Source organism: Corythoichthys intestinalis, chromosome 5 (genome assembly GCF_030265065.1).
Source record: "Corythoichthys intestinalis isolate RoL2023-P3 chromosome 5, ASM3026506v1, whole genome shotgun sequence".
Taxonomy (NCBI): Eukaryota; Metazoa; Chordata; class Actinopteri; order Syngnathiformes; family Syngnathidae; genus Corythoichthys; species Corythoichthys intestinalis.
The window spans coordinates 22426120-22443847 of NC_080399.1; the positions used below are offsets into that span (position 1 = coordinate 22426120).

The window sequence follows — 17728 nt, forward strand, 5'->3', positions numbered from 1 at the left end:
TTCTTCGCTCTTTAAGTCTCCTTAGGCAGAGGGTTCACTTACTTATTTTTCGCCCTTCTGTCATTGTTTGCATGCTATTCTCATTGAAATATGAAAACCTATAAATGTTTGGTTGGGTTTAGTTAAAACACTGTTTTTAAATCTGTGTGATTTTGACAAAGATCAGATCAGGTCACATTTGATTGGTGATTCTATGCAGAAATGTGAGAAATTCAAAAAGGTTCAGATATTTTTTCATACCACTGTATAACAGTGTTTGTGCCAAGTGCTTAAGGGAATGTTGGAAAGCTGGGACACAAGTGTGAAGTTTGGCACTGCTTGTGCTGTGGTGTGTTGTGTTGAAAGTAATGACAGTCTAATTATTTTAGTCTAAGTATTTTATTTGTCACAACAGATGCTGCATTGACAGTCATACAGCTAATGATGTGACTACAAGATGAAGTGTGTGATGGCTCATATGGTGGTGATTTCTCATTTTGGTGGTTCGCTGGGATCCTCTACTCAGGATCGGATGTGCCAATATTTAAAAGAAAGAGAGGTCGTACAAATTGTCATTTGATAAGATTTGGATTGATGGTGGTGGGACCTCTCCTAAAATGTTATGGGAATATTTTGCTTCCAAAAGAAAGGCTATACTCAAAAAAGTGATGCAAAAAAAGTATACATGACGGAGGTTCACAAGGTAATGACACGCATTCGCAGTTGATAGATTATCGTTGAGGTACTACGCCCTAGTTAATTTTAAATGTTTTAGTACACACACTTCACACTTATCTGACACTAAACTCCTTTATTGCTAGCATTTTCCCCCCTAAATACCGGTTTGATCTACATTTCAGTGCCCAAAGTGCTTAACAGGCTCAGCCTCCCTCAAAAGTAAACCAATTAATAATTGAAAATTAAAGAGACAAATTAAATAAATGGTTCAACATAAACAAAATGTCTTTGAATAAAATAATCCCCACATTTTTTTCATGAATGGTTTCCGTGAAATGCTACAACAAATGTAAATAAGTTGCAGATGTTGATTTGCATTAGCCTGATGTGAAAATTGTGGAGTCAGCCAAAACAATCAGTTTTGCTCCAGTAACCAAAATAACAATCTTCATACACTGTATCATGTCAAGTCAAAGCAGTAGCATTTCAGTGACTATGACAAAATTTCACAGTTGTGGGAAAATTGTTAAGGGAACAGAACAAATTAGAGGCTGAACTCCTTGTGTACATTTTTTTTTTTGTATCTGCAAGGTTCCCAGATTGCAGCGTTTTGGAGGATAAACTTAACCCCCTGACTGGTCGGAATGTGTAACAGAAACCCTTACATAAACTCCTTGCTAAATCAGAGCGGGTGTTGCAGCTTCAGCAAGGCCCATCGCTGGGAAAGCCTCTGAATGACTGACAACAATCACAATTTGGTTCTCTGTGTGCTCACGCTTTGAAGTGACCTGAGGCAGAGTATATAATCAAACTCAAACCAGCCATCAACACAAAAATTTAGTAGGGATTTGCTGTTCTAATTTCTTTGAATTTATTTGGAAATCAGTTCGTGTTTTCTGAGTATAACTAGGGATGGGAATTGATACGATTTTTACGATTCCGATTCCATTATCGATATTGCTTAACGATTCGATTCTCTTATCGAGTCTAAATTGGGGAAAAAGAAGAACAAACATTTTGATTAGCATCGAGTTTGTTTAATCAGAAGTCACAACCTTACAAACTCACAATGAGGTCAAAAGAGGCCCACAGCCTCAATGGTAACTGTGGCAATAAGTGGCAAATGCACAACAATGTGTAACATTTTACTGAAACATTTTTCTAATGGAAATAAAAAATATTGGTACATATTGGCATACAGGTCGTTGTTCTGCCTTTGGCAATATGTGTCAAACTGTTAAAGTGTATTATTTATAGGGGTGCACGATATTCATTTTTTGACACCGATTTCGATAACTTTTTGCTCCCCAAGGCCAATACCGATACGATAACCCACAATATGTCAATAATTTTTCAATGTATATTTACTTGAGTTTTTAAACACCTGTAGGTCAGAAATCTAGTGGTTGATTCAGCATAGATTTGCCTTTGACCAAACCAGAATTTTCATGATGACATGAACATTATTATAATGAACAAAACAAAGAACAGTTTTGACTTAAAAAAAGTGGCCATATTAATTTTTTCAAATAAATATAATTTGAGTCAATCACAATCAATCAGTCAATATCATTAACGATGTGTTCCCCTGAACAATGTGAACTGATCTAAAACAAACATAAACCCAACATGTACAGTATTGTGCTTTGTCAGCAGATAAAACATTTGGTGCAACAGGAGAGGAGACTTTTGTCGTCTTAGTCCTTGAAACAACTTTCTTAACGTGGAAAATTATAGAACAGCAAGCCTATCAATAACCAAAATGCCTCTCAAGAACTTGTAAACATAACACTGTAATGCAAAATTTGCTAATTGCCACAGTAAGGTTTATAACTCATTGAAGGAAAAATGCAGCCTGTAGAACAGGGGTCCCCAACCTTTTTTGCACCACGGACCGGTGTTATTTGGGTCTTTTTTTCACGGACTGGTGTTCTGACAAATTTTGCAACCCATCAAAAATTGCAACGATGCGGTTCTGCGCATGCGCGTAACGTTAAACATAGCCGCAAAATGCGCAAATGCAGCGATTCCAAAGTAAACACTACAAACTTTCTTGAAAGAAAAGAATATTAACTTACGTTTGATCATGGAAGGACTTGTAGAAAAGTTCTCCTCAGATTCATCCTGCCATGTAAGCTTCACGCAACAGCCGCACACCGCGCTCACCATTAACGACTTCGCCTTGTTGTTAAACATTAATTAAGAAGCCCGCTTTACAAAGATACGATGTTGGAAATTGTAGTAAGGTTTTCAACGCTCTTGTCGCGATGTCAGGATATTCCAGAATGACTTTAATCCAGAACCTCGATAGAGTTGTTGTCTCAAATGTACGTTTAATAAGGTCGCCGTCATTTGCGATCTCTCTGTTTATTCACAAACGGGTCACGAATCCACTCCTTCGCAGTTAGTGGGTCTTCGAGGTTGCAGGCTCGTCAGGTGCCCTTTTCGCCGTAAAAATATCCTTTTCGAAAAAATATTTCCAAAGACGTCTGTTTTCCTGTTATCTTCGCTCGTGTGGGGGCTAATTATTTCCGGGAACAAATGTGCTGCGCCGCGGCCTAGTAATATGCTATTATCGAGGACAAGCGCACATAGATATATTATATACACAAACAAGATGTATTGCTAGCAGTCCAACCAATGGACTTCTATGACAACATTTAATCTATCCCGTAGTATTATATCTAGAGTAGACAGAGATATTGGTGTGTTAAGCAGGGGCACAGGGTTAATTCGGCCAGAATGCGGTCGTTATTAAATTGTTTTTTCTTTGCGGCCCGGTCGCAAATGCGCCACAGACCGGTACCGGTCCGCGGCCCGGCAGATGGGGACCCCTGCTGTAGAACACTAACAAAACAGGAGTGGAAACAAATGCTCATATCCCAATCTGACACCGTGCCAAAAATATTATTAATAGACCCTACTCACCAACGTCACAGAATGACGTGTCGCTGTATCCGGCCGCCATATTGTCAGTCTCTGTTTAGCCCTATTCTCAATGGTTTCAATTAGTTGTTCAGTTTATAGAGCAATTCATGGAAGCCCCGGTGCTTTAAGACGCTGTAAACTCATTGGATGCGTTGCATAAAAGGCGTTATGTGGAAAAGCTTCAGTCTATCTATTCGCCAGATCCATATTTGATGCCTAAATCGATATTTTTCGACCCGCTGTCTTCGCCCTCTCTGCCTGACATCTGCTACCCTGATATCTACAACTATCTTGTCCACACAAAATCAGCCTATTCTCATGAAAGTTTCAAAAACTTTAAGAGCAGCACTCTAAGCAACATTACCCCGTGTGACCCTTTACTTCCAATTTTCTAAAATGGCAACAATCAATTAAAAAAAAAAAAAAGTTGACTGCGATGGTCGATGCTTCAAGGTTAGGTGGATATTGGACTATTTCTTCAATAAAACACGCAACAACTATGTCTGCCTCATTTGCAAAGAGACAGTCGCTGTTTTCAAAGAGTTCGATGTGACGCGATAATACTACCGAACAAGACAGACAACATTACAGGGAAGATACGCAGCGAGAAATTATAGCAACTTGAAACTAGTTTCATTTCACAGCAGCAGTATTTCGCAAGAGGCCGAGTGTCGAAAGAGAATGCCACAAAGACGAGATTGTTGAAATTATGAATTAAAAAAAAATAATAATAAAGCAAATGTGACACACAGAAGGGCTTGCTAAAATTTGTTTAAATATATTGTTCTATGTAAATCAGCCAAGGTAGCCCCCCGCATTTTTACCACACCAAATCTGGCCCCCTTTGCAAAAGGTTTGGACACACCTGTTTAACTGATGATCCGTAGACGAGGCCAGCTTCTTTCACTTGGTACCAGCTAAATATTATTCAAAATGTAATGATGGTGGAAGAAATAAGCATCTTGAATTTGAAACTGTATGTTGTCGGCGATTAGCCTCGCAATTAAGCCTGTCGCAATATGCAATAATTCCATTTAAAAATGAAGGCGGTAACTTTTCCGCTGCGATTTATCGCCTCGCGTGCACGTGTGTGTGCGCGTGCGGCAGACGTGCTGTTAAAAGTTCGTTACCAACTGCGCAAAATGCATCTTCGTTCCAGGTCCGCCAAAAACTAGCGCCGGAGCCAATTAAAAATATAATGGGAACCCATTATATCCTATTGTTCAACGTATACCGGCCGCGTCAGTGCTCCGGAGTGACTGTGGACCATCTATGGCGCGCCGGTGTTGTTGACGTGTGGGCGCTCCCGTCAGGAGTGACATTTCACGCGGGCGGCTATTTTTCGGCACAACGCTGGATATTTACAACGAAGTCCGCCAAAACATTGTTACCGACTTGGCTGCTACGAATAACCTCACTTTGACAACGAACAGCTGAATGAAATTACCGGTAAGAGCGCTGTGCTTCAAACTCGTCCTGTATATGAAAGCCCTCATATGCTGGTGTTGTGTAGTAATGAGCAGACGTGACTTCAGCGGCGCTTGCTAACTTTTTTAATGCGCGGTTGCGCACACACACTAGATATCATGAAATGGCAAACTAGATGTGCTACTTCCCATGCCACTGGCTACGTGAGCCCAGAGTGATTATGGGACATGTAGTCCATATACTACATCGATGAATTCTAAACTGTCATTTGTCACATGAGGTTAAGAAGGCCAAATCAATCCATACCAGTGACTATAGATAATGTTGCAAACATTGTTAATTCAGTACGTGACACAAATGGATTCAGACCATAAATAGGATGTCTTGCTCATGTAGTAAACCTAGCTACTAAGAGAGCTGTAGCAATCAACGGTGTGCCCTGCCTCACTTTACAAACAGTAAAGATTGTTCTCAGCACTTTTATACAATTTTTTTTTCATATCAGTAAGAAGTAAGCACATAAATATTATGCACTAAAATGCATGTTTATATGATGGCAATTTAATTTTTGCTTGTTAGCAAAAAAACAAACAAAAAATACAATTGTTATATATATATTTTTTACAGAGCATTAAATGTATTGAATCGGATCGAAAATCGTGTCCCTCGTATCAAAATTCGTACCGAACCATGACTTAACTGTATCATTGCATCCCTATGGAACACCATTGCAGAAGCTATGACGGGAAAAGTTTTCATTTTTCTAAATGCTGAAGTTGTTAAGTGCAATTTTTTTTTTTTTTTTTTTTTTTTTTTAAAACACATTTTATTTATTCTGTGTTTCTGTGCGGTATCAATATTGTTGTTTTTTACTTAAGAGGTATGGTCTATTGTTTTTAGTTGTGATTTCTTAAAAAGTATATTTGAATTTAAGAGTAAATATCGCGTTTAAATGGGTGTACTTCATCTATTAATATATACTGTATTCGCACTGTGTTATTGTAAATTGGTTTAAAAAATTGGGGGGGGGGGACGCAATAATATCGCATATCGCAATAATTTATGAGAATAATTATCGCACACTAAAATTTGTTATCGGGACAGGCCTACTCGCAATGATCTTAATTGTGGTTGTCAGCCCCAAACCCTCTAAATATATATTAAATGCATCTTACCAGATATAAAATGACTACTATATAATCTGTGGTAATCGTTTGGAGCCCAGTTTTCTCGTCAAATTGCAGCAGTCCATCTCGCTCTCCTCTCCGGGTCTCTCGGAATACGGTAGAACTTCAAGTCTCTCCGTCTATCTTCTCTGTTATTGCAACCAACCGCCACACATGCCTTCACCATTTTGATTATTAATGTTATCGAGCAGAAAAACACGCCATAATAGGAGGAATTTACGTAGCGGTAATGCGTCAAAACGACGAGTAGACAGACAATATGACGCGGAGGCGTGGTTGTGACGTCATGTGAGTAGGGTCTATAGGCCCGTTAATATATAATGTTATTGGAGTTATTGGGATGACGTCATAATTCCTATTATCGGACCGATAATTATCGGACCGATAATTATCGTGCACCTCTAATTATTTACCATTATATTGAAATGCATGCCTTTTAGTTTTTTTATGGTGCTTTCACGCTCATGTGGGGGCGCCCTTGCGCTTCCTCACGTGAAGAAGAACGCGCTCACATGAAGAAGAGCGCGCTTCCACGCGAAGAAGTGCCGCATCCAAGCGAGTGAGGAGTTAGTGAGAGAGGGAAACACTGCTACAAGCCTACGTTTTTTGTTAATGTTTGTAAAATATCTACAGAGGCAACATCTGTATGTATCATCTTTTGTGTTGTTGTTGTGTGTTTCCACTCACGATCGGACACTTAAATCCAGTTGTGTAGTGGTTTGAATGATGTGCTAATGCTAGCAAACACATGCTAACCGTTTGTGTTACAGTATTACTGTATTAGCAGCTAATCATCGCTGATTTACGTTGATGCAAACCTGTTTGTTATTGGGGACGAAATTGATTTGTTTCATTTCTATTTTTAGTTTCACTCTTCAAGTGATGGTTGAATAAAGTCAGCAAATTATACCAACGTCTTCTGCATCGTCATTTGGAAGTTTAGCTAGCTGTATAGCCAGGACTGAGCCTTAGCGTCTTGGTGAGGACAGTGCAGTCGTATTCCCTCCCGATGCACTTATCTCCACTTTGCAATGACTGCAAGTCGCTTTGTTGTCATTTTTCCTCGTGAAGTGAAGACACACTTTCGAGCATTTGAACCTACGTGCTGTCATTGTTATGTTTACGGCTGCAATGCTCATGCTAAACCATCATAACCTTTCATTTTCACCCTCTTTCCTGGTGAAGTGTAGCCAAACTTTGGAGCAAGTGGTTCTTGGCGCCATGCTAGTTTGATGCATATGGACAACAAGACACGTCACGACGCAATACGCGTCTTTAGGAATCGTTAAAGGGATTGTTAAGACTTTTTCATTGTGATGTCGATGCCTCGAAACACTAGGAACCGGTTTGGAATTGGAATCGGATTTCGATTCCCATCCCTAATTATAACCATCAAAACCCAATGAGATGCTACATGAGACTCACTTGGCTAGCTTGGTGTTATCATTGTCATCTCTGCCCCACTCCCAGTCCCTGCCAGGGTCCACGGCGAAATGGATGGCCAGCAACTTGTGCTCTGAGTCGGTCAGAGGGATTACAGCTGAAAGAGACGAGAATCAGCGTTAAAAAAACGGGCTTTATCACTGAAATGCCAATGATCCCTCAAAAGTGGAACTTACCTGACTGATCTACTTTGAAATCATACCACAATTTCAATATGGCCCAAAATTTGAACAGAAGCTAATTTCTGTATTTGAAAAATTAACAATTAGGTAACCAAGCAACAAGAATAAGTGGCTCAGATTGACATTGAGGAAGAGAATGGTTTTAAAACTGATGTGGGTTGTACCAGTTGATTTGCTTTCTTAATTGAGTGCATTTAGACACAGTGGCGTGATAAGAGACCAGATGATTTCATTCATCCTCCACTGATAATATCAGCTCCTTACAGACAGGAAGAGGACCTCAGCACTAATCACTAGACACAGAACAGAAAACAGACACCCACCCTTTGCTTCCTGCGTCTGCCTGAGCTGACTACTGCACGTGCACAGCGTGGGAGTGGACGCAAAAAGACTCCTACTTGCCCATGTGATATATTTCCTAAGGCTACCGAGAGTGAAGGGCTTGGGGTGGGCTGCTCAAAGAGCAGGTCCAAATCGCTCGCTCTGGCATCCTTTTTAAGAGCACTTATGCACTGTATGTGACAAGAGTCACAACACTGGCGGGACGTGTTCTGTGATGACGCCTTGTCGTCTTGCTACAGGGTCAGAGACCCCAGAAAGGCATTAGCGTGTTCAAGATGATCACTAAATGTGATCTGACATCAGTGGTCGCAATGCTAACATGTCACTTCAAGCTGAGTAAAGTACCACGCATTATAGAAGTTCATCTACAGCACTTTATACAGTACCTTTCATATTTTTGAGTGGAATTTTATCTATTCTTTCACTGAAATCCCATTGTAGTAGTAGTTTACTCATAGAAAGTAGGTAGTTCAGGAGATTTAGGAACTACTTTTGATTACAAAATAATAAATTTACTGCTAAATATGTTCTGCAAATGGCGCTAAATCATCAACTAGCACCCCAGTCGTTCCATTCGGAATGTGTAACACTGTCATTCTTGTCATGTATCCAAGAACTATGTAGTACTTTGCTAAATGATGACACCCAAGTAAATCTTTATATAGCTAGCTATATTGATCTATTTTCAGCAACAATCGAATATTGACGTACGGAGGGCTAGCATCCATATAGCTTGCCACATCAATATGTGTATTTTCAGGTGTCATATAAAAAAAGTAATGAATGTTTTTCATTTTTGCACTGCAGTGGAACAAGTGGAACATTGAATAGAGCATTTCATCTTTCACCAAATGAAATTCTGTCCATTGGCACGAATGAAAAAACATTATTCGTATATTATGTCACACACACGCACATAGACACAGTACATATGCTAACTACAGCATATACCCTACAAATACTTGTCTGGTCAAGTTTAAAATGCCTAAACTTCTCTGACTTCCACCTTGTAGGTGAGTACTGCCAATTTCTATTGATCTCTCTTATGTACAGTCAGAAATTGGATTGATCTCAGATCTACATCAATGCCATCAACTGGCGGTTGTGCCTCATTAATGTTGTTTCCCAGCATGACAATCACAGTAGAGCTGGGAAAAAAAAAAAAAAAAAAATCAAAAATCATAAAAGAGGTATTAACTCATGACACATTTAGTCATAGCATCTAGGGGAATTGGGTTGAGGTGTGATGGGGGGAATATGTGCCTCCAATGTAATTCAGAAAAACAGGATTTGGTCATGTGACTACATTTTTGGATGGAAAGCCATTTCTTTCATCCTGCCTTTTACCTTCCAGAGTAAAATTTGTTTGATCAAGGTTTTTTTTTTTTTTTTTTTTTTTGATTGCTGTGTTTGAACAATTAATGAATCTTCCAATATCCGTTTAATAAGTAGTGAGTTATTGAATTTTTCTGATTTTGATAGGTCAGTACCATTTCTGAGATGAAAATGATCTGTTTTACTTTAATAATCAATAGCACAACTTACCCCAATTTATTTCTCTCCATATGTGGCACAATTTACAGTTTGTTGGCAGAAAGTGTGCCACAAGACCACTCCTCCCCAAAGCTTCATTATTTCACTCACTGTTGATTTAGGATCCAAGGTGACTGTTTCCAGGGATGCACTAGATTCTAAACTGAATGTACAGTGGGGCAAATAAGTATTTAGTCAACCACTAATTGTGCAAGTTCTCCCACTTGAAAATATTTGAGAGGCCTGTAATTGTCAACATAGGTAAACCTCAACCATGAGAGACAGAATGTGAAAGAAAAAAAAAACAGAAAATCACGTTATTTGATTTTTAAAGAATTTATTTGCAAATCATGGTGGAAAATAAGTATTTGGTCAATACCAAAAGTTCATCTCAATACTTTGTTATGTACCCTTTGTTGGCAATAACGGAGGCTAAATGTTTTCTGGAACTCTTTTGACGCAGCGGGGTGAGATCTTGCATGGAGCCCCGGATTGAGGGAGATTATCAGTGGTCTTGTATGTCTTCCATTTTCTAATAATTGCTCCCACAGTTGATTCTTTACACCAAGCGTTTTACCTATTGCAGATTCAGTCTTTCCAGCCTGGTGCAGGTCTACAATTTTGTTTCTTCAACAGCTCTTTGGTCTTGGCCATAGTGAAGTTTGGAGTGTGACTGACTGAGGTTGTGGGCAGGTGTCTTTTATACCGATAATGAGTTAAAACAGGTGCCATTAATACAGGTAACGAATGGAGCCTCGTTTGACCTCGTTAGAAGAAGTTAGACCTCTTTGACAGCCAGAAATCTTGCTTGTTTGTAGGTGAACAAATACTTATTTTCCACTCTAATTTGGAAATAAAGTCTTAAAAAATTAAACAATGTGATTTTCTGGGTTTTTTCCACATTCTGTCTCTCATGATTGAGGTTTACCCATGTTGACAATTACAGGCCTCTCTAATCTTTTAAAGTAGGAGAACTTGCACAATTGGTGGTTGACTAAATACTTATTTGCCCCACTGTACATACCTCAGTTGGAGGCATTACTAGACTACTCTTGCTTTTAAGACACTAGGTAAAAGCTGGCACAACTGACCCAGCACTATTTCCCATAAACGTTCTTATTTCTTTTACTATAGTTTTTCATTCATTTATATTTACCAAGCGATTAAAAACTATATTTTCATACAGCCAAATGTGTATAAAGAGCGCTGTTGTTCATCTAACTTTAAAAAAGTAAATAATTACAGTTTCAAATTACTTCTTCCAAAAAGTAATTGAGTTAGTAGCTCAGTTACCTGAATGTAAGGGTAATTACTTACTTGGCATAGTAATTGGTGTTTTTTTTCTCCATTCTAAAAAAAGAGAGGACACACTATGTGAAGTTCAAAAGGTTTTTGGGACAATTGGCCCTAGCCCACTTGTTTACCCTAAACTTAACAAGACGCAGGAGTATTGCGGATATTGCGATAACTAGATAGTAACCTTTGCTATGTTTGGAAGTCATTTAATGTTGTGAATCAACCGTTAAAGTTGTTAAAATTGCTCCCGTTATTGCATTAGTTCCCATCGGTCTACTTTCGACATGTGAAAGTTTTAAAACTGTTTCATCATTTAAAGATAAATTCAAGTCAAGATTTTACCGATTTAGGAGTATTTCAGATAAAAAGTTACGGTTCGCTAGGAAGGTTCTCCACAACAGAGCCTTCCTGAGAAGTCTAATAATTTAAGATGGTGGCTGTTTACTAACGCCAGCAAGTCTATCATTTCGCATCTAGTTCTCTATACATGTCCTAACGCCGCCGAGTCTGTCATTTCGCATCTAGTTCTATATTCATGTGATATCTACCGCATCATGCGTCATGTGGGCTTAGTTTGTAGGCTATCGGCTATAGTCAGGTATTATTGGAGCCACCTAGCATCGAGTTTGCAACGGTGTCAAAACTCTTTTCCCTCCTCCCCACTCTGCTTCCGTGAGTCAATGTATCTCAGACTTTTCTTGCATCATTCAACCAACGTAGTAACGAAAAGTAACATACGCCATTATAGAGCTGGGCGGTAAACCGAAAATTTACCGTCACCGAAATTCTTCACGATGACCGACGTAATTTTGACCATGTCGGTAAATTCGGTAAATTAATAAAACAAGAAAATAGTCTTTTCATCCCGCTTTGACTCTGTGTTGTTCGTCTATGTTCATTCCCCTTTAAGAAAGCAGTGAATGTACTTACGTAGGAAGTCACGTGATCATCAGGAAGCCAATCAAACAGAAGCCCGGTAAGCTAACGCTAGCAGCTAATGCTACAAGCAAAACGTGATGGAGTGTGGCTTAAGGGAGGTTCGCCAAACTTTCACCCGACATTTAATAGACTCTTGGTGGCATCCAGGCGGGCTTTCACCCGCTGTCCTCCCTTGTTCTCACGATTTCCGGAGAGGGTGCTTTCAGTGCTTTCTACTGGTAGCCAGGCCACAGGCTAACGCTAGCAGCTAACGCTAGCGGCCGCTAGCGGCTAACGCTACAAATGAACGTGATGGAGTCGGATAGCGGCTCTAATCTTGTCGAAACGGCTGAACTTAATGAGTGGATTGGGCACGGACTGCATCTAGCAATTACTATGTTGCGTTATTTTGTATCTGACTGTGTGATTTCTCTGATAGCTTTTGTGATGGTAAAGCATTCAGCATAAAGCAGAATCCAACGGTGAAACTTCTAATATGACCGAGAAATGGCCCCAGCTATTTTTCTGTATGTGCTTAATTCTGTGTCATTATTGCTATCATAAAATCTTAAGTGTTTCATTTGCAGAAGATCAATATAGCTTTAATGTGTGTCTGTCTGTCTGTTTGGGGGTTCATGTATGCGTGTATTTATTAAAAAATGCACTGGGGGGGGGGGGGGGGACCCTGAAACCATAAAGTAAACACTTGTATTGAATAATTATGTCACAGCAGCCATTCACAATAAATTGTCTTTTTGAAGTGTAGCTACTGTTCAAGCTGCAAGTCATTTGTGTTACAATGACATGTTTGCACAGGCATATTGATTTTGACAATGTACATTGTTCAAGCCATACACGCTGTTATAAATGCTCATACTTGAATTCTTATTGTTTACAATACATTTTTATAAACCTAATGTCTAGACTGCATGTACAATTGTTAAATATATCAAATTGAATGCTGGTAACTAAACAAGAAAATCTGTATTTCATGCATTGATTAAGATTTTCAAATTATATAACAGTCCGCTTGGGCGACTTTATCATCATTTATCGTTATCGAGGTAAATCTGCTCCATTTATCGTGATACGTGTTTAAGGCCATATCGCCCACCCCTACGCCATTACATCCTCAGTAACGGTAACTGCGTTGCATAGATGAGAAAAGAAATGAATTAGATTACTCACTACTGAAAACAATAACGGCGTTGTACTGTAACACTGATATTATCACCACTGATAAAGAGTGTGTGAGAGGTAAAACTACTGTATTTATAAAAAATTCTACATATATTATAATTCAATTTAGTGGATTTTCACCTATTGCAAGTCAATTTTGAACCCTTAACCCATGATGAACGGCTGTTCACTGAAATAATACAAAGAGTTGCCTATTAGAAAGCACAGATGTCAAGGTTGACTTAGCACAACACAAGTCACACCAGTGGGTGAAAAAAGGCGTGACTAATGCCCGTGGCACAGAGAGATGAGAGGCGCTGTTCATGGAAGCACACTCACAAAAATACATGCACGTGAGCACGAGGCAGCTCACACCCGCTTTTCTCTTATAGGGGTCATCCAGCAGGCAGAGGAGGACTGTCAGGTGGTGTCCTGTCTCCTACAGTACACGCGCAGCTGTCCTAATTTCTCGCCTTTCTAAACTGCTGCGTGAGCTACTGCTGCTAGTTGGACAACGTCCAGATTTTGAGATTGCCAGTGCAGCTCCGGGAGACTAAAGTGTGCTGTAATGTACGTATTTACTATCTCTGCTGGCAGCCTTGTTTTGTCCATCTTGAATGACTATTTCCCACAGCGTATGCTTGGTTGACATCATAGAGCAGTCACCTTGCTCACTTTGCATCTTTGATTAAAGTAACTAGCAGGAGAAGAAATGTGGGTGTTTTCTGCTAGCATACATCTGTTGGAAAGGCAGAAATTTGTGTTTTTCTTGTAGCTAGTGCAAACTCAGCAGCTCAAGCATTGCGAGCCGTGGGTAGTCTGGTCTCTTTTAGTCCCCGCAAAAAGGCAAAGTAGCCTATTTCAGCTCTGTAGAGCCAATGTTTCCTCTTTTCATGAACAATTTCTGCCGTCTGGAAAACTTTAAATCCTGACTCCGGTCAATGTACAGCTGTACTTTTAAAGGGCCCAGTGCACTAGCAGAGTAAATAGCAGTTGTTCATTTCAAGACGGCCTCACCCTCTCAGATTTTTTTTTTTTTTTTTTACAGTGGAACCCCAGTGTTTTAATTCCAGCCATATCCCATTTGTAGCAACACATGGTACCACAACAAGTAACATTTTAATTGTGATTGCCATGTTGATTTAATTATGGAGAGGGCCTGATGAGTAAAACACTTATGGGTGTTTAATAGATAGAGCAGTGAAAGCCTGCTAGAGTTGACTGGTAATGCCGCTGTTATGTAGGTGGTCTTTTTGTGTAAAACATAGTCTTTACTTCATTCAAATAGGAGCTGGAGGGGCTGCTGCAGGGCTGCCAAAGAAAACCTGTAATGGGTTTAGAAGCAGTACTGGAAATAGAGTTTTCCAGTGGGTCAGTTTGACCACAAGAGCTTATGAAAAGTCACTGCAAGCAGCGCTATAGAAAATAGTCTTTGGTACTTTGAGTATGATAACCTTATTTCGAACATAAATTGACTATAATAAAGCATAAAAAATATCATTTTAGAACAGGGGTCCTCAAATACAAATCTTGAAGGTCCACAATGCTTTTTTTACTCATTCAAGCATGGGTCCACTTACAGTGGGGCAAATAAGTATTTAGTCAACCACCAATTGTGCAAGTTATCCTACTTGAAAAGATTAGAGAGGCCTGTAATTGTCAACATGGGTAAACCTCAACCATGAGAGACAGAATGTGGACAAAAAACAGAAAATCACATTGTTTGATTTTTTACAGACTTTATTTCCAAATGACAGTGGAAAATAAGTATTTGGTCACCTACAAACAAGCAAGATTTCTGGCTGTCAAAGAGGTCTAACTTCTTCTAACGAGGTCTAACGAGGCTCCACTCATTACCTGTATTAATGGCACCTGTTTTAACTCATTATCGGTATAAAAGACACCTGTCCACACTCTCAGTCAGTCACACTCCAAACTCCACTATGGCCAAGATGTAAGAGCTGTCCAAGGACACCAGAGACAAGATTGTAGACCTGCACCAGGCTGGGAAGACTGAATCTGCAACAGGTAAAACGCTTGGTATAAAGAAATCAACTGTGGGAGCAATTATTAGAAAATGGAAGACATACAAGACCACTGATAATCTCCCTCGATCCGGGGCTCCATGCAAGATCTCACCCCGTGGCATCAAAAGAGTGCCAGAAACCGTTTGGCCTCCGTTATTGCCAACAAAGGGTACATAACAAAGTATTGAGATGAACTTTTGGTATTGACCAAATACTTATTTTCCACCATGATTTGAAAATAAATTCTTTAAAAATCAAACAATGTGATTTTCTGGGTGTTTTTTTTCACATTCTGTCTCTCATGGTTGAGGTTTACCCATGTTGACAATTACAGGCCTCTCTAAAATTTTCAAGTGGGAGAACTTGCACAATTAGTGGTTGACTAAATACTTATTTGCCCCGGTCAAGTACAAGGCAGGTCGAAGGTGGTAAAGGTGGTTTTCTTTTGACCAAACAAGAATACAACGCACTGGTGGCATGTAAACAAACTAGGGGTGTCAAATGATTAAAATTTTTAATTGAGTTAATTACAGCTTAAAAATTAATCGTAATTGATCGCAATTCAAACCATCTCTAAAGTATGCCATATTTTTCTGTAAATTATTGTTGGAATGGAAAGATAAGACACAAGACGGATATATACATACAACATACTGTACATAAGTGCTGTATTTGTTTATTATAACAATAAATCCACAAATGGCATTATTAACATTCTTTCTGTTTAAGTGATCCATGGATAGTAAGACTTGTAGTTCATAAAAGATAAATGTTATAGTTGCAAGTTATAGTAATTTTATATTAAAACCCCTCTTCATATTTTCGTTTTAATAAAATTTGTACAATTTTTAATCAAAAGTAGAGTTAATATAATAATAAGAAGAATAAAAATAACAATAATAAGAATTGAGTGACGAAACTCTGAGTAATGCCAGTTCACTTTGCATTGTTGTTTAGCTGTGTGAGAATAGGGCCTCATTACTACAGAATGAAGTGCTTTTCTTTTTGTGAACATTATTTTTTTGAGAGATAGCAATATTTTTGTTGTGCTTTCACTAAATGATACTTCTGTTTGTTGTGAAGGAGTTGCAGAAGCGTATGCCAATAAACGGCGCAGCCTGTGTCCACTCGCCTTTATAAAAGATATATCTCTGTGCATATCTTACCCAAAATACAACAAGAGACACATAATTGCCACTAAAAGAAAGCAAACTTACCGAAATATGTGTGGAGCACAAAGCACCAGCATAAACGTCTCACAACTACTAATTCTCCCACTATTAGAAGGAATAACATTAGTATGGAACGGCGCTGCGCTGCCCCCAAGCGGCCAGTGGCATTCTCTTCACTCTTAATGTCCATAAACGGCCTCATTGAAATCTGTTTGAGGCAATGCGAGAGCGGCTCATTCAGTGCACGCATTAATTGCGTCAAATATTTTAACGTGATTAATTTAAAAAAATAATTAACGCCCGTTAACGCGATAATCTTGACAGCCCTAAAACAAACAGATTGCAAAGTGACGGGTGCGACTCGTGTTTCGCACTGTTGTGATCCGTCCACTCTAGCTACCAGCATGCAGGCTCTCTCAGCCAATCCGCGCATCGTTGTCATAGAGATGACAACAGAAGTGGGAACATGGAAGATATTTGACAAAAAATGAAACAGAATTTAGCGACAGATTAGAAGCGCATAGCGATAGATCAGCGATTCATACAAATAATATATGTTAAAGTTTTTTTTTCTTAAAGTGCCATTTGCTATGGGTCCACAAAGAGGACTGCCGTGGTCCGTTTGTGGGCCGCGGTCCGCTAATTGATGACCCTGGTTTTAGAACAACAGATAATTTTGATGGTCCCTCCTTGATTATTGGTACCTTCTTCCAGCTCACTATTGAGCAGCCATGCAAGCAAGCTTAAGAGGACCAACAACAGGATGTGTCTGCGCAATTAAGAGTCAAATTACTAGGGGTGGACCCTGCTTTAATCCTTCATACATTGGGGCTGAAGAAAGAGCCAGTTTTCCCTAGCAGTCCATGGCACCTGAACACACACGACCACCAAGAGCCCCTTCGATGCGCTTTGCTGTACGAGGGGAAAACTAAGAGTAAGTCTCCACTTGAGAGATCCACACAGTGGTTTGTCTGTCAGGAGAGAGCCTCAGTTTGTTTGGGGCCCTCTGGCAAACCCCAGGACCCTGCCCATATGTGGTGATGTGGTTAACGGTTTGCTTTAGAACTGCTCTGCCCTAATTGGCAGTGGACCTTTTCCTCGGATGACCTCTTCTACGGCTGGCATTTAGTCAGAAATATGAGCCAATCTAGCAACATTTGAAGATTCCTATTTATATCACACAAAAGTATATGAACAATTTTCTTTTGTCATACAAAACGGAGTATTACAGAGCACTGCCCTGTAATGTGATTCCTTGCATGACTCGAGTAAAAAGTGTTTTCATAACATCCTGGAGAGACACTGCAGCTGAAATGTTCCCGACACAGAACTCTGTGTACCAGAGAGAAATAGTACAGACGTGCTGCAAAGGGATTGCGGCTTCTGTGGACCTATGCACCATCTAGTGGATAAAATACAGACTCCGCGCCCAAATA

At 39.5% G+C, this 17728-nt stretch overlaps 1 protein-coding gene across 2 annotated transcripts in view; it reads right to left on the reverse strand.

Moving 5' to 3' along the window:
* otud7a (OTU deubiquitinase 7A) overlaps positions 1–17728 on the reverse strand; it is a 59528-nt gene that overhangs the window by 7091 nt on the left and 34709 nt on the right. For both annotated transcript variants that reach the window (XM_057836080.1, XM_057836079.1), the window contains one exon: positions 7626–7740. In XM_057836080.1, the coding sequence (XP_057692063.1) occupies positions 7626–7740 (115 nt within the window). The remainder of the gene's footprint in view (positions 1–7625; positions 7741–17728) is intronic.